Source organism: Oncorhynchus clarkii, chromosome 18 (assembly GCF_045791955.1).
Source record: "Oncorhynchus clarkii lewisi isolate Uvic-CL-2024 chromosome 18, UVic_Ocla_1.0, whole genome shotgun sequence".
NCBI classification, from domain to species: domain Eukaryota; kingdom Metazoa; phylum Chordata; class Actinopteri; order Salmoniformes; family Salmonidae; genus Oncorhynchus; species Oncorhynchus clarkii.
Window position 1 is genome coordinate 34,172,281 of NC_092164.1, and position 24,625 is coordinate 34,196,905.

The window sequence follows — 24,625 nt, forward strand, 5'->3', positions numbered from 1 at the left end:
CTACATTCTTACATTCAAATTAAGCAGATTCTCTTATCCAGAGCGATGTAAAGTTAGTGACTGCTCAGGTCATTACTCTAACTGAAAGGTAAAGCTTCCATAGATATTGACGGACGTGTGTCAGCACAAAGCACACATCCACAACATTGCTGCGTTTGTTAGTGGTTGAAAATTGTTGCAAGTTAAGTCCACTCATTTCGTAATGGTGCAGAGTAAAATGTGCAGTTTTATAATGCCATTCTACACATTTTGTCATGTTTTAAAGCAAATTGTCTGCAATTCTACACTTCTTTTTATAGCACATCTTATTATTTGTTATTATTATTATTAATTTTGCAGTTTTAAAGCAAATTTTCTGCAATTCTATACATTTTGCTATCATGTGCTGTCTGACCCTTCACCCCCACCAGAAGGGCCCCAACCTCTGGAGGTCAGTGATCCCAGAGCATGTGGTAATCCAGCCCTGCGGAAAAAGTGGTGTAGGAGCTATTCCATTCGTTTTTCTGAATTTGACCCAAGACCCTCGTGCTGTCACTGACCTTCACAGGCAGCACTTTTTAATTTTACATCCCTGAACTGCAACCAACCTTAATGACTCCCCTCGTCCACCAATCAGCAGCCTCCAAACAGTGATGACCCCACCTTCAGCCCTTGAGAACCTTGCTGTCTTTTCCAAATCAGAAAAAGAGTCCATTTTGCAATCTATCAGCAAGCGTTGGTTGGGTAAGGCAGATATTGCATTTGTCCAATCTTATTGCAGTTCTTTTGTGACTGAAACGTCTAATAACCAGTTGGCTACAAATGGAGGTGTGGTCGAAATAACGACCATGCCTTCGAATTATCACGCTTGAGTTTTCTTTTACCTCAGTGGGGCCATGCTGGTTGTTTACGCTGAGATTGACATGTATTTCTGCCACACGTTGTTCAGAAGTGGGCTCATTTGCCCAATCCAAGTGCCACCTCAAGTAAGTAGGCGGGTCTTAGCTATGACGCATGGCAGTTTGAGGTCTTCTTACGTTACTGCCGGGTGTTGCATCGTCCTCTGGAAATCACAACGTGAGTAGCAATTTCAGCGAGGTTTCATTGAAAATAGGCAGCCTAAAGATTGTACTTTTTGCGTTGCTGAGGATCTTGTGAATTAGGCTTTTAATTATTTCCCGAGAAGGTGTTTCATCCGTGTCTTCTATAAGAACATCAGGATATAGTAGGTGTGGAGAGCCTATGCAGCTAGCTAGCTAACGTTTCATTGCCGTCGTTTTACAACACCTCCTACACCATTCGTTAGCTAACTACTAGTTACAGCAGACCAGCTAACTAGCTAACGGGTTGGCCATCTAGATACATGTTAGCCGATTTAATTATTTAACTTGCTAGTTGTCAGTAATAGCCAGAAATAATCCCAATTAATTCAGCACCATCTTTTTTACCTCCACCTCTCTCATCTCCTCTCACAGAATGGGCAGTGTTTTGGCAGCCAGCTCCCCCAACCCGCCATTGGCTCCTGCTGGTGGTAGTCCTGGCGGCCCAGGGATGACGGTACCCCCAGGCTTCTCAATGCCCCCAGTATCACCTGTACTGCCTTCAGGCAATGCGGCACCCGGTCAGCAGGTGGAGGCAGAAGGCCCTCTGTCCAACCCTGGCACGTTTGAGGAGTGCCACCGCAAGTGCAAAGGTAAACAGATTAGTCAATGAAATATGTAGAGAAAGTCCTCCGCCATGTAGATGAGATCTGTGAATTGAATAGTGCAAATATAGGTGAATAGGCCAACGGCCACTGACGTTTATTTTATAAATAAATAAAAAATGTCCTGCTCCTTCCCTGACTTTTCCTAAATGTTTGTATTTGACTCTGCTCATTTGTCAGAATTTTGAAATCACAAACAGAGAAGTATTTAGAGCCTTTTTACCAGTTTTTCTTTTTGTTTCTCACCTATTCCCAGCTTAACCTGCCAAAACAATGTACTGTAGGATGTTGGTACCCAGCCAGGCACTAATCTAATGTCTCTCTATGCTCACTGAATGAATGATGAATGGGTGATAATTGTGCACCTTACTTCACAATTTAATTTAAATTGGGCCTAACTGAATGATAAGGAGGTTGATTTAATTTAGAAAGACAATAGTGTAATGTTTTTTTTATATATATATATACGCATTTATCAGCAGCAAATAATTTCACAGCGTACGGGATTGTTACAATAAATGTGATAGTTACAGTAAGGGGAAACAAACCCATGCCATGTGTTGCAGTAGGCCTTTAGAATAATGCAGAACATATCCTTCACTCTATCCAATTTTATGAGCGGGAAACAATGCCAGTGAGCCTGCACAGCTGGCCCATCAACTTTACCAAAACTAATTTCACACATAATAAGAGTTAGCCTATAGACAAGATTCAATTGACAATAACCTGATGAGTGACAATATTAGGCCTATCATTTGTCAAATTGTACATGAGGAGATGGGAGCATCTTGTAATTTACAGATGCCGTGAAAGGAGTATCACTTTATCAAATCCTCCTTCAGTCACATGCAGATAAAACATTTTGATTACTATATTGTATCGGAGAGCATATTCTGCAGTTTCAGTTACACTTACCTTTATCAGATAACCCCCAATTCAAGAGGCGCAGCTGTATTTCCAAATGTGACTTTTTCTAGGAATATCAGTGCTGCATTCAGCACATGATCACTCATGCTACAGCATTGCTCTGGCTGCTAAGCAAAAACTAGTTACATAATAAACGTAACATTTTAAATATGCTATTCTGTCGTCAATGGATGAATGGGCGATAGAAGCTGATAATAGTGCATGTGACTTAAAGTAACTGAATGATGAGGGTGACTGAATTTAGAACAATAGTGTAATTTTGATGAATAGTTCTAGGTGTTGTTGGGGGTCTAATTGTTTTATAATGAAAGGCTGGAAATTGTATATAATTTCCCCTCAGAGTCAAATCAAACACCGAGTACAAAATACAATGTGTGTAGTTCACAATGGCAAGCTGATGCAAATGAATGGACTCACTGACATTTAGATGAGTTGGAATCGAGCTTAAAATCGATGTTGCTGATTTTAAGAGTCTTCATCTGATTCTGATCTTGACTTCAAGCCTCCAATGCCCGGGCCTCGCTGCAGAAAAACCAGAACAGAGCCAGCTAAGGCTGTGATCCCAACTGCCACGGTGAGACCAGTCTGGGACGGATGGCAGGGTTTGGGTAGAGACGAGTTGATGTGACATGCAGATGTTGCAGCACATCAGATTGTACTGTTGCTCATGTGCACAGAAAAGGAAACAGGTGGAACATGTCTATGGATGAACTCTTTTCCGAGAGACCGTGATACAGCCCGTGATCGAACCAGGTTCTGTAGTGACGCCTCTAGGGCTGAGGTGCAGTGCCTTGGACCGCTGCACCACTCGGGAGCAATATTCATATGTAAAGGCACACGCATAAGGGCACAATACAGTGTATGATACGATCAACAAATTCGTTTTTATATCTTGGCATTAATATATTTCCAAAAATATTTATTTATACAATTCATCCATTACAATTATTCACGCACTGGTGCTTTTGTTTACTGTTTTTATTATAAGGTAAATGAAAATAGGCTATAGGTGTTTTGTTTTTTTCTAGGACTTGTTGGAATTATACAAAACACGCTTGACGATCTAAACTTTAAATTTTTTTATGCATGTGTATTTCTATATGCAATGAATCCTTTATCAAGTGTTGGTGCATACAGTGCCTTGCGAAAGTATTCGCCCCCCTTGAACTTTGCGACCTTTTGCCACATTTCAGGCTTCAAACATAAAGATATAAAACTGTATTTTTTTGTGAAGAATCAACAACAAGTGGGACACAATCATGAAGTGGAACGACATTTATTGGATATTTCAAACTTTTTTAACAAATCAAAAACTGAAAAATTGGGCGTGCAAAATTATTCAGCCCCTTTACTTTCAGTGCAGCAAACTCTCTCCAGAAGTTCAGTGAGGATCTTTGAATGATCCAATGTTGACCTAAATGACTAATGACGATAAATACAATCCATCTGTGTGTAATCAAGTCTCCGTATAAATGCACCTGCACTGTGATAGTCTCAGAGGTCCGTTAAAAGCGCAGAGAGCATCATGAAGAACAAGGAACACACCAGGCAGGTCCGAGATACTGTTGTGAAGAAGTTTAAAGCCGGATTTGGATACAAAATCCGATTTGGATACAAAAAAAAAGATTTCCCAAGCTTTAAACATCCCAAGGAGCACTGTGCAAGCGATAATATTGAAATGGAAGGAGTATCAGACCACTGCAAATCTACCAAGACCTGGCCGTCCCTCTAAACTTACAGCTCATACAAGGAGAAGACTGATCAGAGATGCAGCCAAGAGGCCCATGATCACTCTGGATGAACTGCAGAGATCTACAGCTGAGGTGGGAGACTCTGTCCATAGGACAACAATCAGTCGTATATTGCACAAATCTGGCCTTTATGGAAGAGTGGCAAGAAGAAAGCCATTTCTTAAAGATATCCATAAAAAGTGTCGTTTAAAGTTTGCCACAAGCCACCTGGGAGACACACCAAACATGTGGAAGAAGGTGCTCTGGGCAGATGAAACCAAAATTGAACTTTTTGGCCTGCTTTTCTTCAGCAGGGACAGGGAAGATGGTTAAAATTGATGGGAAGATGGATGGAGCCAAATACAGGACCATTCTGGAAGAAAACCTGATGGAGTCTGCAAAAGACCTGAGACTTGAGATTTGTCTTCCAACAAGACAATGATCCAAAACATAAAGCAAAATCTACAATGGAATGGTTAAAAAATAAACATGTCCAGGTGTTAGAATGGCCAGGTCAAAGTCCAGACCTGAATCCAATCGAGAATCTGTGGAAAGAACTGAACTGCTGTTCACAAATGCTCTCCATCCAACCTCACTGAGCTCGAGCTGTTTTGCAAGGAGGAATGGGAAAAAATTTCAGTCTCTCGATGTGCAAAACTGATAGAGACATACCCCAAGCGACTTACAGCTGTAATCGCAGCAAAAGGTGGCGCTACAAAGTATTAACTTAAGGGGGCTGAATAATTTTGCACGGACAATTTTTCAGTTTTTGATTTGTTAAAGTTTGAAATATCCAATCAATGTCGTTCCACTTCATGATTGTGTCCCACTTGTTGTTGATTCTTCACAAAAAAATGCAGTTTTATATCTTTATGTTTGAAGCCTGAAATGTGGCAAAAGGTCGCAAAGTTCAACGGGGCCGAATACTTTCGCAAGGCACTGTATGTTTGCTGCACTGTACCGGTTGATATGCATCCGATGCATATGCTAAAGGTGATGGCTGGCAACATTCTCTAGCAGGTACTTATAGGCTGAAAGGCCAGGCAGTTCTAGTGTTAAAGGATTGGTTCACTTTTCTAGAACCATATCTATATTGTTGACATAAATGGCATGTGATAGAAGGGTCCAGGCACTTTTATTATCATTTTTTTTGTATATTTTTTTTACTTGGTTTTGAGAAACTTAACGCACCCACAATAGACTTGCTCGTTCTGCAGTGTGTGGGCTCTGGAAAAACACGAACGAAGGCTGCCAAAACATCCAAACGCATCATTTTAGAAAGGGCAAAGCTGTCAGTATAGTGCTGCAGGTCTTTAGATGTTGTACACATGAGATTGTGTAATTCCAAACGTTATCGGCAACATTGTTAAATATTTGTGACGGTTCCCCTTAGCAGCAGTGCTCCCTTTCCGTGTAGCCCTCGCAGCACAGCTGGTAAGGGAAACTGCTCGAGTCACACAATATGGAACATAATGTTGCGGGTAAAGTTTTGGATTTGCACAGTTTCATGTGTACAACATCTAAAGACCTGCATCACTATTGGGTGTTTTTGTTTTTCCAGAGCCCCCGTAATGCAGAATGAGGAAGTGAGGTTAGTTTCTCAACCAAGTGAAATCGCAAAAACGGGTGTCTGGACCCTTCTATAACACACAATATACCAAAATAGTGAACCACTCCTTTTTAATGGTTCTGTGTCTTCATGTCGTAGGCCTACACGTAATCTCAATCAGTTCCCATTTCTACCTGTCTTTCCAGAGGTGTTCCCCATGCAGATGGAGGGTGTAAGACTAATCGTTAACAAGGGCCTGAGTAATCACTTCCAGGTCAGTAAAGGTCACTACATCTCTATTTTCTACTGGTAAAATGATGTTGTGAATGGCCTTTGATCCTGAGCCTCATTTCATCATTCCATCTAGAGATAGATCTCCCCTGGCAAATAATTTCATTAAGTTTACGGACTTCGAGTATAAAACCAAAGATGGTTTAGTTTGAAGATGTGTAGAAACTGCTTCTCCAATAAAGTCCCCCATCGCTTGTAGGGAATGTCATGGCGACGTTGGCTAGCTATGTTCATGCTCAGACCTGACTGCATCGCGCCGAACTGCGCATGTGCAGGCAGCCAAAAATCAATGGCACTCCTTCGACATAAAGTTGTTTTTGACAAATACACTGCTCAAAAAATAAAGGGAACACTAAAATAAAACATCCTAGATCGGAATGAATGAAATATTCTTATTAAATACTTTTTTTCTTTACATAGTTGAATGTGTTGACAACAAAATCACACACACATTATCAATGGAAATCAAATTTATCAACCCATGGAGGTCTAGATTTGGAGTCACACTTAAAATTAAAGTGGAAAACCACGCTACAGGCTGATCCAACTTTGATGTAATGTCCTTAAAACAAGTCAAAATGAGGCTCAGTAGTGTATGGCCTCCACGTGCCTGTATGACCTCCCTACAATGCCTGGGCATGCTCCTGATGAGGTGGCGGATGGTCTCCTGAGGGATCTCCTCCCAGACCTGGACTAAAGCATCCGCCAACTCCTGGATAGTCTGTGGTGCAACGTGGTGTTGGTGGATTGAGCGAGACGACATGATGTCCCAGATGTGCTCAATTGGATTGAGGTCTGGGGAACGGGCGGGCCAGTCCATATATCAATGCCTTCCTCTTGCAGGAACTGCTGACACACTCCAGCCACATGAGGTCTAGCATTGTCTTGCATTAAGGAGGAACCCAGGGCCAACCGCACCAGCATATGGTCTCACAAGGGGTCTGAGGATCTCATCTCGGTACCTAATGGCAGTCAGGCTACCTCTGGCGAGCACATGGAGGGCTGTGCGGCCCCCCAAAGAAATGCCACCCCACACCATGACTGACCCACCACCAAACCGGTCATTCTGGAGGATGTTGCAGGCAGTAGAACATTCTCCACGGCGTCTCCAGACTGTCACGTCTGTCATGTGCTCAGTGTGAACCTGCTTTCATAGGAACTGAGAAGTGGTCTGTGGTCCCCACCTGCAGAACCACTCCTTTATTGGGGGTGTCTTTCTAATTGCCTATAATTTCCACCTGTTGTCTATTCCATTTGCACAACAGCAGGTGAAATTTATTGTCAATCAGTGTTGCTTCCTAAGTGGACAGTTTGATTTCACAAGTGTGATTGACTTGGAGTTACATTGTTGTTTAAGTGTTCCCTTTATTTTTTTGAGCAGTGTATAAATGTCAGTTTGTCACTTTCATGAGGTTGTAGTAATAACATGTTCAGCTACTTAAGACATTGGTTCGAATTTACGTTTTGAGAAAATTAACCAAGGAAGAATTTCTCTTCCCTCATTGACTTCTCAAAGCCTGGTCTGGTCTGCTCCGGAAGCGTTCCCTGAAGTCTTACGATGTTAAGCCTCTGGGTTTAGAAACTTTGATAATACTGTGTTAGGATTAGTTCTGGTCTTGCGCTCGTAACCAAATAAGGCAACAACCAAGCTTGTGGTAAGCTTTTGTCTTTTCATTTTACACGATACGCAGATGTTTGCTTGAGGAGCATTGCTGACAGAAACATGAAATGTTGTCCTCCCTCTGATCGACCCCATCAGGTGATTCACACAGTAATGCTCAGCACCCTAGGCGATTCCAGTTACAGGTTCGGTGCCACCTATGTGGGAACTAAGCAGATGGGTCCAGCAGAGGTGAGTCCGAGTCAATTAGCTAATACCACAACCTGAAGATTTGTTTGATACATTAGCCCTGTACACACTACAGCTCTATAAAGTTGTAACCCTTCATTTGAGTGCTTAAAGGGGTGCTTTGGGATTTTGATAATGAGGCCTTTCATCTACTTCTCCAGAGTCGGAAGGACTGGTGGATACCATGTCGCTGTATCCAGAATGTAGTTTTGTGAGCCGACGCTAACTAGTGTTAGCGCAATGACTGGAAGTCTATGGGCATCTACTAGCATGCTACCACAAAAATGGTGTCCGTGAGTTCAACTGACTGGGGAAGTAGATAAAGAGCCTCATTGCCAAAATCCCGAAGTATATATTTTTTTATACAGTCAAGTTCACACACTACCAGTCATGAATGACAACTATATTACAGTTATTGTTGCTGGTATTTGTGAAATTAGCTCATTCTGGAAAACTTTTTACCTGTACTTTGTAACTATTGTTTACTGCCTCCAGTCCTTCCCAGTCATGGTGGGAGACATGGACAACAGCGGCAGCCTCAATGCCCAGGTCATTCATCAGATCTCCAACAGAGTCCGGTCCAAACTAGCCTTCCAGGTACAGATATTTGGATTTCTATGGTAGTTTTTGTTTAGTCTGCCATTTACCTTGGCAGTTGAAATTAGGTGATAATCAACAATACTTTGAAGTAGAGCTTCAATGCCTGGACCTTACATTTGGGAGGCTTGGTGGCCGTGTATAGCCCACTTGAGTTACTACATCAGACTGATTGATGACATGTTTATCAATGTGTGTCCTGCCATCAGACGCAGCAGCAAAAGTTTGTGAACTGGCAAGGAGATTGTGAGGTCCGAGGAGAGGACTTTACTGCTGCTGTTACCCTGGGCAACCCAGATGTCCTTGTAGGCTCTGGTAAGCTTTGTGAATGGAGGTATTTTGTAATACTGAAAGTTACAGTTGGTGGTACATATCTTAAGCTGATCATTTTCTCTTACTACTTCATCTGTCAGGTATTATTGTAGCACACTACATCCAGTCTATAACCCCATCCCTGGCTTTGGGAGGGGAGCTGGTTTACCATCGCAGGCCAGGAGAGGAAGGCACGGTCATGTCTCTAGCTGGCAGATACACAGGTGAGGCATTGGCCACAATCACACTGAAGTATGGGAACAACCCAGTCTCTGCGCCACCCTTAGATTTCAGAAGTTTAAGTGTATTCTAAACCATGTAAGGGAGTTTGTACACTTATTACTATAAATCAGCAAGAAACTATAAAATAGTTAACTTGTAATTCTGAATGCAATTAAGTTAAAATGACAAGGCAATGTATGCTTGGAGACAGTAGATATCTTTACAAACAAAGGACTTAGCCAGGATAAAACAATAAATGTACAGGATCAATGAATAGTGGAGATATTTTATAGACCAATAAGAAAAGTATATGGGAGTTTGTCTAACTTTTTTATAGCATGTGACTCAAAGGACAAAAACACAAGACACTTAAAAGTAACTGATTTGAAGCCTACAGATGACACGCTCACATCAAATCAGGGAGAAGAAGGTGAGGTTGAGCTGGAAAACTCTTACACATCTGTCTGGGACAGTCTTCAGAGAACTCTCCATGCCAGAGTCCAAAAATAAGAATTTCAGTAGGACACAGAATTCCACAAGGTCCCCGCCATGGGACGTCTTTGGATTGTTTTGTGGTTCGTAAAACCGAACAGTGAGAAGTGAGCCCTCCTGTCAGGAGTGCTGTGATTGGCTTAGGTGATGGAATAGTTCCTGGGATTGGGTCAGCCCCCATTCATCACCTGCATTGTTCTGTGACTATTCAGACCCCTTGACTTTTTCTACATTTTGTTACGTTACAGCCTTATTCTAAAGTAGATTACATTGTTTTTTTGTTTTATCTTCATCAATGACAAAACAAAACAAAACATTTAGAAATGTTTGCAAATGTATTCAAAAATAAAAAATTCTATTTCAATTCCTCAATACTCTGAAGCACCTTTGGCAGTGATTACAGCCTTGAGTCTTCTTGGGTATGACGCTACAAGCTTGGCACACCTCTATTTGGGGAGTTTCTCCCATTATCTGCAGATCCTCTCAAGCTCTGTCAGGTTGGATGGGGAGCGTTGCTTCACAGCTATTTTCAGGCCTCTCCAAAGATTTTAGATCAAGTTCAAGTCCGGGCTCTGCCTGGGCCACTCAAGGACATTCAGATACTTGTCCCTAAGCCACTCCTGCATTGTCTTGGCTGTGTGCTTAGGGTCGTTGTCCTGTTGGAAGGTGAACCTTTGCCCCAGTCTGAGGTCCTGAGCACTCTGGAGCAGGTTTTCATCAAGGATCTCTCTGTACGTTGCTCTGTTCATCTTTGCCTCAATCCTGACTAGTTTCCCAGTCCCTGCTGCTGAAAAACATTCCACAGCATGATGCTGCCACCACCATGCTTCACCGTAGGGATGGTGCCAGGTTTCCTCCAGACGTAGCGCTTGGCATTCAGGCCAAAGACTTCAATCTTGGTTTCATCAGACCTGACAATCTTGTTTCTCATGGTCTGAGTCCTTTAGGTGCTTTTTGGAAAACTTGAAGCTGGCTATCTTTACTGAGGAGTGGCTTCCATCTGGACACTCTACCATAAGGGCCTGATTGGTGGAGTGCTGCAGAGATGGTTGTCCTTCTGGAAGATTCTCCCATCTCGACAGAGATGAGCTCTGTCAGTGACCATCAGGTTCTTGGTAACTCACTGACCAAGGCCCTTCTCCCCCGTTTGCTTAGTTTGGCCAGGCAGCCAGTTCTAGGAAGAGTCTTGGTGATTCCAAACTTCCATTTAAGAAAGATGGATGCCACTGTGTTCTTGGGGACCTTCAAAGCTGAAGACATTTTTTGGTGTCCTTCCCCCAGATCTGTGCCTCAACTCAATACTCTACGGACAATTCCTTCAATCTCATGGCTTGGATTTTGCTCTGACATGCACTGTCAGCTGTGGGACCTTTTTATATAGACAAGTGTGTGCCTTTCTTTTCAGTCCGTTTAAGCTGTTTGCTTGAGGAAATAAGAGTTTGAGGCACTTTTGCGAGCAGTGTAATGTTGTCCAATGGACAAGTTCCTTGGCTGAGTCATGGTCACTCTTCGTCAGAAACCTGTTGTGTCCATGTCTCTGGCAGAAGTCTGGGTGCCCTTTTGGTTCAAACCTGCCGCCCTTTTTGCTGACAGAAGCGTTGATGTAGACTAGAGGGGGGCCACTCACAGCAAGCACCCAGCAGGAGTTGTCCTTCTCCTCTTTTTGCTCATCTTCCTTTGTTCTCTGGCCACTGAATGGGTCCTTGTGTGTTCTTGTAGTTGACATCTGGCAGGGATGTGTTAATTTGACACTCTACAAACATGTATTTTTGATAATGCAGCAATAGTCCACTAACTGATATTTTTCCATAGTGGATAGAATAGATGTGTGTGTTACACTATGCCATTTTAAGATGGGTGTTTCTTGCTATTTCAGGCAGTAACTTCATTGCCACATTGACACTAGGGGGAGCAGGGGCACATGCCTCCTACTACCACAAAGCCAACGACACGGTATTGCTCAATTCCATTGGTTTCCTTCTGTGTCTGTTACTAACCAACACATTGGTAAAAAGTGTCTTCAGCTCTCTCACTGTTATTCTTATCCCACAGTTGCAGTTGGGTGTTGAGTTTGAGGCTAGCACCCGAATGCAGGAGACCAGTGTATCATTTGGCTACCAGCTAGATGTGCCTAAAGCCAATTTGCTCTTCAAAGGTATGGCTTCTGCTTGTATGGACACTGATTTTAAAGTATATGTATATTCCTGTATATTAGCCTTTTGTTACATTGTTTGCTGTTTTTGTATTTTCATATACAGTTCCTAAAAAGTATTCACACCCCTTTACTTATTTGACATTTTGTTACAGCCTGAATTCAGAATGGATTAAATGTCTTATTTCTCACTACCCCATAATGACAAAGTGAAAACACGTTTTTAGAAATTGACAAAGTTCTTGAAAATTAAATATCTGATTTGCATAAATATTCAGACCCCTTTGTAAGAAGAACCATTGGCTGTGATTACAGCTTTGAGTTGTCTTGGGTATATCTGTATCAGCTTTGCACATCTGGATTTGGTGATTCTTCTCCCATTTCTTCCTGGCAGATTTTCTAGAGCTCTGTTAAGTTAGATGCGGAGGGGCAGTGAACAGCAATCTTCAAGTCTTCCCACAGATTTTCAATAGGATTCATGTCTGGACTTTGGCTGGGCCATTCAAGGACTTTCACATTTTTGTTCTGAAGCCATTCCAGCATTGTTTTGGCTGTATGTTTGGGGTCGTTGTCCTGTTGGAATGTAAGTCTTTGCCCCAGTCGAATGTTGTTTGAACTCTGAAGCAGGATCTCATCAATGATTTGCCTGTATTTGGCTCTGTTCATTGTTCCCGCTATCCTTACAAGTCTCCCTGCCCCTGAAAAGCATCCCCATAGCCTGATGATACTGCCACCACTATGGCGTTAGACGGGTGATGAGCTGTGCCTGGGTTTCTCCAGACATGGCGCTTTGCATTCAGGCCAAATAGTTAAATGTTTGTCTCATCAGACCACAGAATATTTCTGAATACTTCTGTTTTTCATGTGCCTTTTCACAAACTTCAGTTGTGCTGTAATGTGCCTTTTTCTCAGGAGTGGCTTCCGCCTGGCGTCTCCAATAAAGCCCAGATTGATGAAGTGCTGTCGAGACTGTTGTCCTTCTGGCATATTCTCCCATCTCAGATAAAGAACTCTGTAGCTATGTCAGTGGGCTTTGGGTTCTTGGTCACCTCCCTGACCAAGGTCCTTCTTGCCCGGTGGCTCAGTTTGGTTGCACGGTCAGCTCTAGGCAGAGTCTGGATAGTTCTATATTTTTTCCCAATGATGGAGGCCACTGTGCTCTTGGAAACTTTCAATACTCTAAATGTATACCCTTCCTAATATGTATATGCCTGATCACAATTCTATCTTGGAGATCTAGGGACAGTTTCTTGGACTTCATGCTATAGTTTCTGCTCTGACATGCACTGTCAACTGTGAGACCTTATATAGACAGGTGTGTTTCTTTCTAAATCATGTCCAAACAATTGAATTGGCCACAGGTGGACTCCAATCTAGTGGCATCTCGGGGATGTTCAAAGGAAATTGAATGCACCGGAGCTCAATTTGGAGCGTCATAGCAAAGGGGTGTTAATACTTATGTCAATTTGATTTCTGTAATTTCATTTTCAATAAATGTGCAAAATGTATATATTTCATCAATTTTTAAATTACAGAACAAAATGTGGAATAAGTCTAAGGTTATGAATATTTTCTGAAAGCACTGTTATCCAATTTTCTGTTTTTCTCCCCAATACTCCAGGCTCCATAGATAGTAATTGGGTGGTGGGGGCCACACTAGAGAAGAAGCTACTTCCTCTGCCTCTTTCTTTGGTCCTGGGGTCCTTCCTCAACCACAAGAAGAACAAGTTCCAATGTGGTTTTGGCATCACCATCGGTTAGACTTACCAGAGTGGAGGAAAGCCTATAGGCAATCTTCACAGAAAGGACAGACCAAGCCTGGACTCACCACTGAGTCTCACATCACTTCAATTTGTCCCCATCTGACTACTAAGAAGTTCATTGTTGTTGGTTCCAAAGGTTAATTTTTCCTAAATAATGTGTTAAAATATACACTATATATACAGAAGTATGTGGACACCCCTTGAAATTAGTGGATTCGGTTATTTCAGCCATACCCGTTGCTGACAGGTGTATAAAATCGAGCACACCGCCATGCAATCTCCATAGACAAACATTGGGAGTAGAATGGCCTTACTGAAGAGCCCAGTAACTTTTTCAATGTGGCACTGTCATAAGATACTACATTTACAACAAGTCAGTTTGCCACCTTTCTGTCCTGCTAGAGCTGTTATTGTAAAGTGGAAACGTCTAGGAGCAACAATGGCTCAGCCATGAAGTGGTAGACCACACAAGCTCACAGAACAGAACTGCCGAGTGCTGAAGCGCGTATAAATCGTCTGTCCTCGATCGCAACACTCTGGAAGCAAAGTCAGCACAATAACTGTTTGTCGGGAGCTTCATGAATCCCATTGAACACCTTTGGGATGAATTGGAACGCCGACTGCGAGCCAGGCCTAATTGCCCAACCTCACCTAATGCTGTTGTGGCTGAATGCTGTGGGGACTTGCTTCCAATGTTCCAACATCTAGTGGAAAGCCTTCCCAGAACAGTGGAGGCTGTTATAGCGCCATGGGGGGACCAACTCCATATCAATGTCCATGATTTTGGAATGTGATTGATGTTCAACGAGCAGGTGTCCACATACTTTTGACCATGTATATAATCATTGAAAGGTTAAACAAAGATATGTAAATAAGGTGCATCTTTAGGACTAAAATAATCAAATTATCAAAATTGGGGTTAAAATGCATGGGTCAGAGATTGAGGACAATGTGGTGATGAGATTGGACAATGGCCATATACTTCAGAGACTAATGTATTGAGACCAACATAGCAGACAGCAGTAAAAGAGGACTCAGTTTCCTAACAGCAAGTGTTTTACTATCAAATTATAGTACTTTTGTTTTTAGGTCTGTGCCGGTACAGTTTTGTTTTGGTCGGTTTGTTTTTATTTATTTTGTGTTGTATGGTCTATCTGCTTCTTTTCACTTGTTTGTTTTTTTAGGTTGGGGAGGCAGAGGGCAGGAAAATCTTTTTCATAATCGTATAGATTACCTGTATATATCTATTGGGAAAAGGATAAATGCCATTTCTTACAAAATACAGAGAGAATTGGTTTTGTTTCTTATTGCTTCAAATTCTCTGCTCATAGTTGACAGAGCCTGAATTGTTTCAATTGATGGGAATAAGCTGAATGCTGTTCATGAGTTTAATTTATTTAAATCACACATGATAATACTGACAAATATGCTGATATGTAGGAAAGTTTGCTTGAAGAAATTGAGACCCTTTTCAAGAGGTCAACAGTAGATGTGATTATTCTATTGATGATAGAATCCTGCACATCTTCTGTAATATAGTCCTGAGTCACATGTAGATATTGGTCAGGAGATGGAGAGTCCGATAACTGATCATGTGAAACAATAGTGGTACATACATTTACACTGAAAAAAAATATAGGCACAACATGGAAAGTGTTGGTCCCATATTTCATGAGCTGATATAAAAGATCCCTGAAATGTTCCATACGCACAAAAAAACGTATTTCTCTCAATTTGTGCACAAATTTGTTTACATCCCTGTTGTTGAGCATTTCTTCTTTCCCAAAATATTCCATCCACCTGACAGTTGTGGTATATCAAGAAGCTGGTTAAACAACATGATCATTACACAGGCACACCTTGTGCTGGGGACACTAAAAGGCCACTCTAAAATGTGCAGTTTTGTCACAACATAATGCCACAGATGTCTCAAGTTTTGAGTAGGCATGCTGACGGCAGGAATGTCCACTAGAGCATTTCCTGTTAATATCACTACCATAAGCTGCCTCAATGTCGTTTTAGAGAATTTTGCTGTACGTCCAACCGCCTTCACAACTGCAGACCACATGTGGTTGAGCGGTTTGCTGATGTCAATATTGTGAGCAGAGTGCCCTGGGATGGCGGTGGGGCAAGGCATAAGCTACAGACAACGAACATAATTGCATTTTATTGCTGGCAATTTGAATGCACAGAGATACCGTGATGAGATCCTGAGGCCCATTGTCGGGCCATTCATCTTCCGCCAACACCATGTTTCAGCGTGATTATGCATGGCCCCATGTCTCAAGGATCTGTACACATTTCCCGGAGGCTGAAAATGTCCCAGTTCTTCCATGGCCTGCATACCCACCAGACATATCACCCATTGAGCATGTTTGGGATGCTCTGGATCAAGGTGTACGACAGCGTGTTACAGTTCCCGCCAATATCCGATTAAAAAGAAGTGGGACTTCATTCCACAGGCAAATGGTCACATCAGATACTGACTGGATTTCTGACCCACGCCCCTACTTTTTTATTTAAGGTATCTGTGACTAACAGATTCATATGTGTTCCCAGTCATGTGAAATCTATAGATTACAGCCTCATGAATTTATTTCAATTGACTGATTTCCTTATATGAACTTTAACTCAATAAAATCTTAAATTGTTGTGTTCATTTTTTTTTGTTCAGAGTTATAAATTTGATATAACATATGATACTATTTTTAAGTTGATTGTTATTGCATTAGGCTTCGTATTTAACTTGAAACCGAGATGTATGTTTGTTTATGTATGAGACAAACAATACTCTGTCAGTATACTGTACATATTGCCCCTTTTGGACTTTGATGGAAAATTATTAATCAGTACGCAGTTCTAGTAGAACAAGTCAAATCAGTCTGATTACTGGCACTTCTTAATGACAGTTGGGTTGTCAAGTCCTCTCCATATGGGGCTAGATTCTGCTGGAGCTCCTGTGTTCTGAGTCAGCTCAGTCATGGAGCTCTGGGTCAGGGAAATCATGATATTCTGGAACTCCTCCAGGTTCTGGTCACTTCTGCTGCAGCTAGGGGCCCAGCTCGGCCTGCAGCTGCTACATACTCTTCTCCAGGCTTCCCTTCAGCTCCTCACTCTTTGGGAGAAGTGTGGCATTTAGCCAGTGCTCAGTTCCTTCTCCAGGCTTCCCTTCAGCTCCTCACTCTTTGGGAGAAGTGTGGCCTTTAGCCAGTGCTCAGTTCCTTCTCCAGGCTTCCCTTCAGCTCCTCACTCTTCAGGAGAAGAGTGGCCTTTAGCCAGTGCTCAGTTCCTTCTCCAGGCTTCCCTTCAGCTCCTCACTCTTCAGGAGAAGAGTGGCCTTCAGCCAGTGCTCAGTTCCTTCTCCAGGCTTCCCTTCAGCTCCTCACTCTTCAGGAGAAGAGTGGCCTTCAGCCAGTGCTCAGTTCCTTCTCCAGGTGAGCCTTCAGTTGTTTGGCCTGCTGGGAAAGCTTTGCCAGCAGGTCCTGAGTCAGAGGAGTCACCTGGCCACAGTGTACTGGTTCACAGCATAGGCACTCTGAGACCGAGAGAAAGGTCAGTATAGAGGCCAAGTCACAAGGTTATCAAACAAGTAGATTGTTACTCAACAGTTATCAAACTCCAATATATTGTGTTATTTTCTACATATTGAGACTAACTTTACTGTGTGGCACCACTGTCTGATCCACTTAGACTGGTCCTGCCACAGAACATAAGTTTTGCACCCTGTAGGAGAGACCGAAGATTATAAAATGTGGGCTTGAGGGTATTTTAGATTATACATTTACTCCTTTCATTGATATTACCTTACTGTTACATTTTAGTATTATCAATTTGCTTCCTTTTAAAAATACAAACACAAACACTAGTCACATGTTGAAGAATGAAAACATATTTTTCACTCACCAGTGAAAACAGCAAGCGCGAGCAGCACTAGGACCTTCATGACTGGCTGTTAATGGAGAAAAAGACAATTGGTGAAGAAAACATCCAACTCTGTTTCTCATCCCAGATATTGTAGCCAGTGTGATAAAAAAAGATACCTGGAAGCAGCTAGTGTCTTCCCAGCTAACAGTTCGAGGGAGAGAACGTTTGTGTAATGTTCCCCTAATGTTGTGTCCAGTTAATTAGAGGAACATTCTATCTATGTAACAAAAACCTTATGAGAACCTTTTGTGTTAGTTAGAACATTAGAACATGCTCTTAATGTCAAGCAGAACATACAATATTCTCAGAATATGCAACAATGTTCTAGACGCTTTTTATGGGACGTTCGAAAGAACATTCATGTGTCCATTTTTTTTTTTTTAGGAGAATATTCCATCACTGTTCCACCAAACATACACAGAACATGATTGTGTTCTCAGAACATAAGATATTAATGTTCTAGACATGTTGGGAACGTTGCGAGAACATTTGTGTCCAAAGAAAAATGTATTACACATCACTCCTTGTTACTGTTGCCTAGCCAATCAAGGCCCTGATTGGTGAACCACTGACCCATTCATAACGCTTTGTCTTTTGGCAAGGTTAGGGATACTCACACATTCAGTGCTTTTACCTTATTTATTTGACATACAGTGAGGGGGAAAAAGTATTTGATCCCCTACTGATTTTGTATGTTTGCCGACTGACAAAGAAATGATCAGTCTATAATTTTAATGGTAGGTTTATTTGAACAGTGAGACAGAATAGTAACAAAATCCAGAAAAACGCATGTCAAAAATGTTATAAATTGATTTGCATTTTAATGAGGGAAATAAGTATTTGACCCCCTCTCAATCAGAAAGATTTCTGTCTCCCAGGTGTCTTTTATACTGGTAACGAGCTGAGATCAAGAAAAGCACATATACTGTACATGCCCGTCTGAAGTTTGCCAATGAACATCTGAATGATTCAGAGGACAACTGGGTGAAAGTGTTGTGATCAGATGACACCAAAATGGAGCTCTTAGCCATCAACTCAACTCGCCGTGTTTGGAGGAAGAATGCTGCCTTTGACCCCAAGAACACCATCCCCACCGTCAAACATGGAGGTGGAAACATTATGCTTTGGGGGTGTTTTTCTGCTAAGGGGACACCGCATCAAAGGGAAGATGGACGGGGCCATGTACCGTCAAATCTGGGGGTGAGAACCTCCTTCCCTCAGCCAGGGCATTGAAAATGGGTCGTGGATGGGTATTCCAGCATGACAATGACCCAAAACACATAGCCAAGGCAACAAAGGAGTGGCTCAAGTAGAAGTGGCCTAGCCAGTCTCCAGACCTTAATCCCATAGAAAATCTGTGGAGGGAGCTGAAGGTTCGAGTTGCAAACGTCAGCCTCGAGACCTTAATGACTTGGAGAAGATCTGCAAAGAGGAGTGGGACAAAATCCCTCCTGAGATATGTGCAAACCTGGTGGCCGACTACAAGAAGCGTCTGACCTCTGATTGCCAACAAGGGTTTTGCCACCAAGTACTAAGTCATGTTTTGCAGAGGGGTCAAATACTTATTTCCCTCATTAAAATGCAAATCAATTTATAACATTTTCGACTTGAGTTTTTTTGTTGTTATTCTGTCTCTCACTGTTCAAATAAACCTACCATTAAAATTATAGACTGATAATTTCTTTGTCAGTGGGCAAACGTACAAAATCAGCAGGGGATCAAATACTTTTTTCCCTCACTGTACATGATAACATTGTTCAAGTTAATTTATACAGTAATTGTTATTCAACATGTCCTCACAACCTCTTTGTTCACAGTACTCTGGTATTCCTGCTACGCCCCCATGTCAGTGTCTGGTAGCAATCGTACTATTCTCATCATTGCTTTTATTTACAAATTTTCTATAGGCTAGGCCTACTATATTTATTTCTCTACTTTTCTAATATGAAGCACATTGCTCATACAGTTGAAGTCGGAAGTTTACACACACCTTAGCCAAATACATTTAAACTCAGTTTTTCACAATTCCTGACATTTAATCCTAGTAAAAATTCCCTGTCTTAGGTCAGTTAGGATCAGAATGTGAAATGTCAAAATAATAGTTGAGTGATTTATTTCAGCTTTTATTTCTTCATCACATTCCCAATGGGTCAGAAGTTTACATACACTCAATTAGTATTTGGTAGCGTTGCCTTCAAATTGTTTAACTTGGGCCGTTTCGGGGAGTCTTCCACAAGCTTCTCACAATAAGTTGGGTGAATTTTGGCCCATTCCTCCTGACAGAGCTGGTGTAACTGAGTCAGAGGAGAGGCACTCGAGGCGGCCTGCTGGTTAGACTTAGTAGGCGCACACACCACCCACCACTTCCGAGTATATTACTCACTAATGTTCAGTCTTTGGATAACAAAGTTGATGAGTTTAGAGCAAGGATTTCTTTCCAGAGAGACACCGGGGCCTGTAACATACTTTGTTTCACAGAAACAAGGCTCTCTTGGGATAGATACTCTGTCAGAGTCGGTAAAGCCAGCAGGATTCTCAGTACATTGCACAGACAGGAATAAATATTTCCCCGGGAAGCAGAAGGGCGGAGGGGTGCGTTTGATGATTAACGATTCATGGTGTAATTCTAGGAACATACAGGAACTCAAGTCCCTTTGTTAACCTGACCTTGAATACCTCACAATCAAATGCCAACACATTATCTCCCAAGAGAATTATCCTCCGTCATTGCCGCGGCCATTTACATCCCCCCTCAAGCCGATACTACGACGGCCCTCAAAGAACTTCACTGGACTTTATGCAAACTGGAAACCACATATCCTGAGGCCGCATTAATTGTAGCTGGGGATTTTAACAAAGCACATCTGAGGACTAGGCTGCCGAAGTTCTATCAACATATCGACTGTACTACTCGCACTGCTAAGACTCTCAACCATTGCTATTCAAACTTCCAGAATGCTTACAAGGCCCTCCCCTGCCCTCCTTTCGGCAAATCTGACCATGACTCCATCTTGCTCCTCCCGTCCTATAGGCAGAAACTCAAACAGGAATCCACGCTTCAGGATTGTTTTGATCACGTGGACTGGGATATGTTCTGGGTAGCTTGCGAAAGTAATGTAGATGAATACATGGATATGGTGACTGAATTTATAAAGGAAGTGTATAGGAGATGTAGTACCCACTGTGACTATTAAAACCTACCCTAACCAGAAACTGTGGATAGATGGTAGCATTCGCACGAAACTGAAAGTGTGAACCACAGCAAATAACCATGGCAAGGTGACTGGGAATATGGCAGAATATAAACAGTGTAGTTATTCACTCCGCAAGGCAATCAAACAAGCTAAACGTCAGTATAGAGATGAAGTGGAGTCACAATTCAACAGCTCGGTCATGAGACATATGTGGCAAGGACTACAGACGATCACGGACTACAAAAGAAAAACTAGCTAAACACATTCTTTGCACACTTTGAGGATAACACAGTGCCACCGACGCGGCCCGCTACCAGGGATTGTGGGCTCTACTTCTCCGTAGCTGACGTGAGTAAAACATTTATAATGTGTTAACCCTTGCAAGGCTGCCGTCCTAGACGACCTCCCTAGCCGCATCATTAGAGCATGCACAGACCAGCTGGCTGGCTTGTTCACGGCATATTCAATCTCTCCCTATCCCAGTCTACTGTCCCCACATGCTTCAAAATGGCCACCATTGTTTCTGGACCCAAGAATGCACAGGTAACTGAACTTAATGACTATCGCCCTGTAGCACCACTGTCATCATGAAGTGCTTTGAGAGACTAGTCAATGATCATATCACCTCTACCTTACCTGACACCCTAGACCCACTTCCATTTGCTTACCGCCCCAATAGATCCACAGACGATGGAAACACCATCACTCTGCACACTGCCCTATCCCATCTGGACATGAGGAATACCTATGTAAGAATGCTGTTTATTGACTATAGCTCAGCATTCAACACTATAGTACCCTCCAAGCTCATCATTAAGCTCAAGGCCCTGGGTCTGAACCCTGTACTGTGCAACTGGGTCATGGACTTCCTGGCGGGACAACTTCCTGACGGGACATGACTTAGTACTTGGTACTTGCCACCAAGTACTAAGTCATGTTTTGCAGTGGGGTCAAATACATATTTCCCATTTCTTCCAGACTGTTGAAATTAATACATATTTTGGTATCCACATATGTATGTCTTCGGTGTTTCGTTTGTTTTAAAATCGGAATCATTTACTACATTTTAGATAATTCCACAAAGAAATCCAAAATGGCCCGGGTCAATATTATTGGCACCTTCTAGAAGTAGTTAGAAATAATTAGATTTCAAGCAGGTGATTCTCATTTACTTTGGAATTGAACTCACCTGTGGTGAGTTGAAGGTGCCTGCAGTATAAAAATCACGTATTCAAAAGAGAAAAGGACTCATTCTCCTGTTTTGTATCACTGTGTGTACCACAATGAGCATGGAGAAAAGAAAGAGCCAGAGAATTATCAGAGGACATCAGACACAAGATTATAGCCAAGCATGGACAATCTCAAGGCAACAAGTCCATCACCAGAGACCTTGATGTTCCTGTTTCCACCATATGTAATGTTATCAAGAAGTTAAAGGCCCATGCCACTGTAACCAACCTCACTGGACGTGGCCACAAGAGAAAACTTGATGGAAGACTTCAGCGAAGGATTGTTTGAATGGTGGATAAAGCACCTCGGTCAACTGCCACACAGATTCAAGCTGACCTTCAGACACAAGGTACGACAGTTTCAACTCGCACCATCTGTCGCCAACTCAATGAAAGGGGATTATTTGGTAGGAGACCCAGGAGAGAAAGACATAAGAGAAAAACATAATAATACCTGACTGCAATTTGCCAAAACACACCTGAACATGACAAAATCCTACTGGGAGAATGTTCTGTAGAAAGATGAGACCAAATTAGAGGTTTTTGGTAAAGCACACCATCTCTATGTTTACAGAAAACAAAATGAAGCTTTCAAAGAAAAGAACGAGGTCAATAATCCAGAGAGGGTGTAAGGCAGCGGAACAGCGGGCAGGGTCAGGCAGAGGTCAATAATACAGATAAGGTGTAAGGCACCGGAACAGCGGGCAGGAGTCAGGGTCAGGCAGAGGTCAGTAATCCAGAGAGGGTGTAAGGCAGCAGAACAGCGGGCAGGGGTCAGGCAGAGGTCAATAATACAGAGAGGGTGTAAGGCAGCGGAACAACGGAAAGGGTCAGGCAGAGGTCAATAATCCAGAGAGGGTTTAAGGCAGCGGAACAGCGGGCAGGGTCAGGCAGAGGTCGGTAAGCAAGGGAAAACAGGAGCAAGGGAAACTGCTGGTAGGGTTGAACAAACAAAACAAACTGGCACAGACAGACAGAAAACACAGGTATAAGTACCCACGGGATACTGGAGAAGATGAGCGACACCTGGAGGGGGGTGGAGACAAGCACAAGGACAGATGACACAGATCAGTGTGTGACAGGGCCAGTATCCTTGTGGAACACTTTCAACACCTTGTAGATTCCATTCCTGCCAAATTGGGGCTGTTCTGAAGGCAAATGGGGGAGGTTTAACTCAATATTATGAAGGTGGTCTTAATGTTATGTACACTGTGTGTATTGCTAAGAACGTGAGAGTAGGGTTACTCCCCTAGCAGGTCTCAAACCCAGGCCACCAGCACCAATGACAAACACCCTAACGACTGTGTCAATAAGGGATCTCTCAAGGGCATGTCCTTATTGGGCCAGTATAGTTAGGCTCTGTCCAAAAGAAACCCTAAACCCCTTAAAACAACTTTATGGGGTAAGCTTTATTCACATAATGCACTTTGAAGTAAATTTCAGCTCTGTTACAAGTACCATCCAGAAATTGTTTTTGTGATCCTAGTGATTCAGGAGTACCATTAAGACAACATTAGACAACTCTACAGAAAGTCCTTAAATTGTTGAAATAAATCAATCTAAATCAGGTAAAATTAACTGAAAGCTGACACAGACATGGTGGCATAGCAGGAAGCTCTGAATTGTTGTGAGTTCAAATCCTTGGTGAAGACATGTTCATTAATAATTACTGTATAAATGAACATGCACAATGTAATCATGTGTGTCAAATATGCAAGTTAAAAGCACTATACTGTAAGTTAAAAGCACTGCGTGTAGGAATATCCCTAACCTTGCCAACAGACAAATAGAGCTGTGAATGGATTAGTGATTTACCAATCAGGGGCTTAGTAACGAGGCGTGATGTGTAATGATTTTTTTTGTGGGGGTCTTTGAGACCATCAGGCTGATACTGATACACAGAAAATTGGACAAATGAATGTTCTTGCAATATTCCCATGAAATGTGTCTAGAAAATATACACTGCTCAAAAAAATAAAGGGAACACTAAAATAACACATCCTAGATCTGAATGAATGAAATATTCTTATGAAATACTTTTTTCTTTACATAGTTGAATGTGCTGACAACAAAATCACACACAAATTATCAATGGAAATCAAATGTATCAACCCATGGAGGTCTGGATTTGGAGTCACACTCAAAATTAAAGTGGAAAACCACACTACAGGCTGATCCAACTTTGATGTAATGTCCTTAAAACAAGTCAAAATGAGGCTCAGTAGTGTGTGTGGCCTCCACGTGCCTGTATGACCTCCCTACAACGCCTGGGCATGCTCTTGATGAGGTGGCGGATGGTCTCCTGAGGGATCTCCTCCCAGACCTGGACTAAAGCATCCGCCAACTCCTGGACAGTCTGTGGTGCAACGTGGCGTTGGTGGATGGAGCGAGACATGATGTCCCAGATGTGCTCAATTGGATTCAGGTCTGGGGAACGGGCGGGCCAGTCCATAGCATCAATGCTTTCCTCTTGCAGGAACTGCTGACACACTCCAGCCACATGAGGTCTAGCATTGTCTTGCATTAGGAGGAATCCAGGGCCAACCGCACCAGCATATGGTCTCACAAGGGGTCTGAGGATCTCATCTCGGTACCTAATGGCAGTCAAGCTACCTCTGGCGAGCACATGGAGGGCTGTGCGGCCCCCCAAAGAAATGCCACCCCAACCAACACCATGACTGACCCACCGCCAAACCGGTCATGCTGGAGG

At 42.5% G+C, this 24,625-nt stretch overlaps 1 protein-coding gene and 1 pseudogene across 3 annotated transcripts; one reads left to right on the forward strand and one right to left on the reverse strand.

The window, feature by feature from the left end:
* Positions 1-979: 979 nt before the first annotated feature.
* LOC139373362 (mitochondrial import receptor subunit TOM40 homolog) lies at positions 980-16,219 on the forward strand. Of its 3 annotated transcripts, none has more exons than XM_071113801.1 (10): positions 980-1,056; positions 1,455-1,672; positions 6,097-6,164; positions 7,941-8,033; positions 8,526-8,627; positions 8,837-8,942; positions 9,041-9,163; positions 11,530-11,606; positions 11,706-11,808; positions 13,427-16,219. In XM_071113801.1, exons 2-10 carry the CDS (start codon positions 1,456-1,458, stop codon positions 13,564-13,566), a joined length of 1,029 nt encoding a protein of 342 aa, XP_070969902.1. In that variant the 5' UTR covers positions 980-1,056; position 1,455; the 3' UTR covers positions 13,567-16,219. The 3 variants fall into 3 exon arrangements, with proteins under 3 accessions (XP_070969902.1, XP_070969903.1, XP_070969904.1); XM_071113802.1 differs by having other exon boundaries at positions 1,052-1,208; XM_071113803.1 differs by lacking the exon at positions 980-1,056 and adding an exon at positions 1,089-1,204.
* A 195-nt stretch (positions 16,220-16,414) lies between these two features.
* LOC139372307 (apolipoprotein A-IV-like) lies at positions 16,415-17,511 on the reverse strand (annotated as a pseudogene).
* Between the last annotated feature and the right edge of the window lie 7,114 nt (positions 17,512-24,625).

Coding starts and splice junctions, on each gene's coding strand:
- LOC139373362 (XM_071113801.1), top strand. CDS start 1,456: ATGGGCAGTGTTTTGGCAGCCAGCTCCCCCAACCCGCCATTGGCTCCT. Junction 6,165..7,940: donor GCCTGAGTAATCACTTCCAG/GTCAGTAAAGGT, acceptor CGACCCCATCAG/GTGATTCACACAGTAATGCT. Junction 9,164..11,529: donor TCTAGCTGGCAGATACACAG/GTGAGGCATTGG, acceptor TTGCTATTTCAG/GCAGTAACTTCATTGCCACA.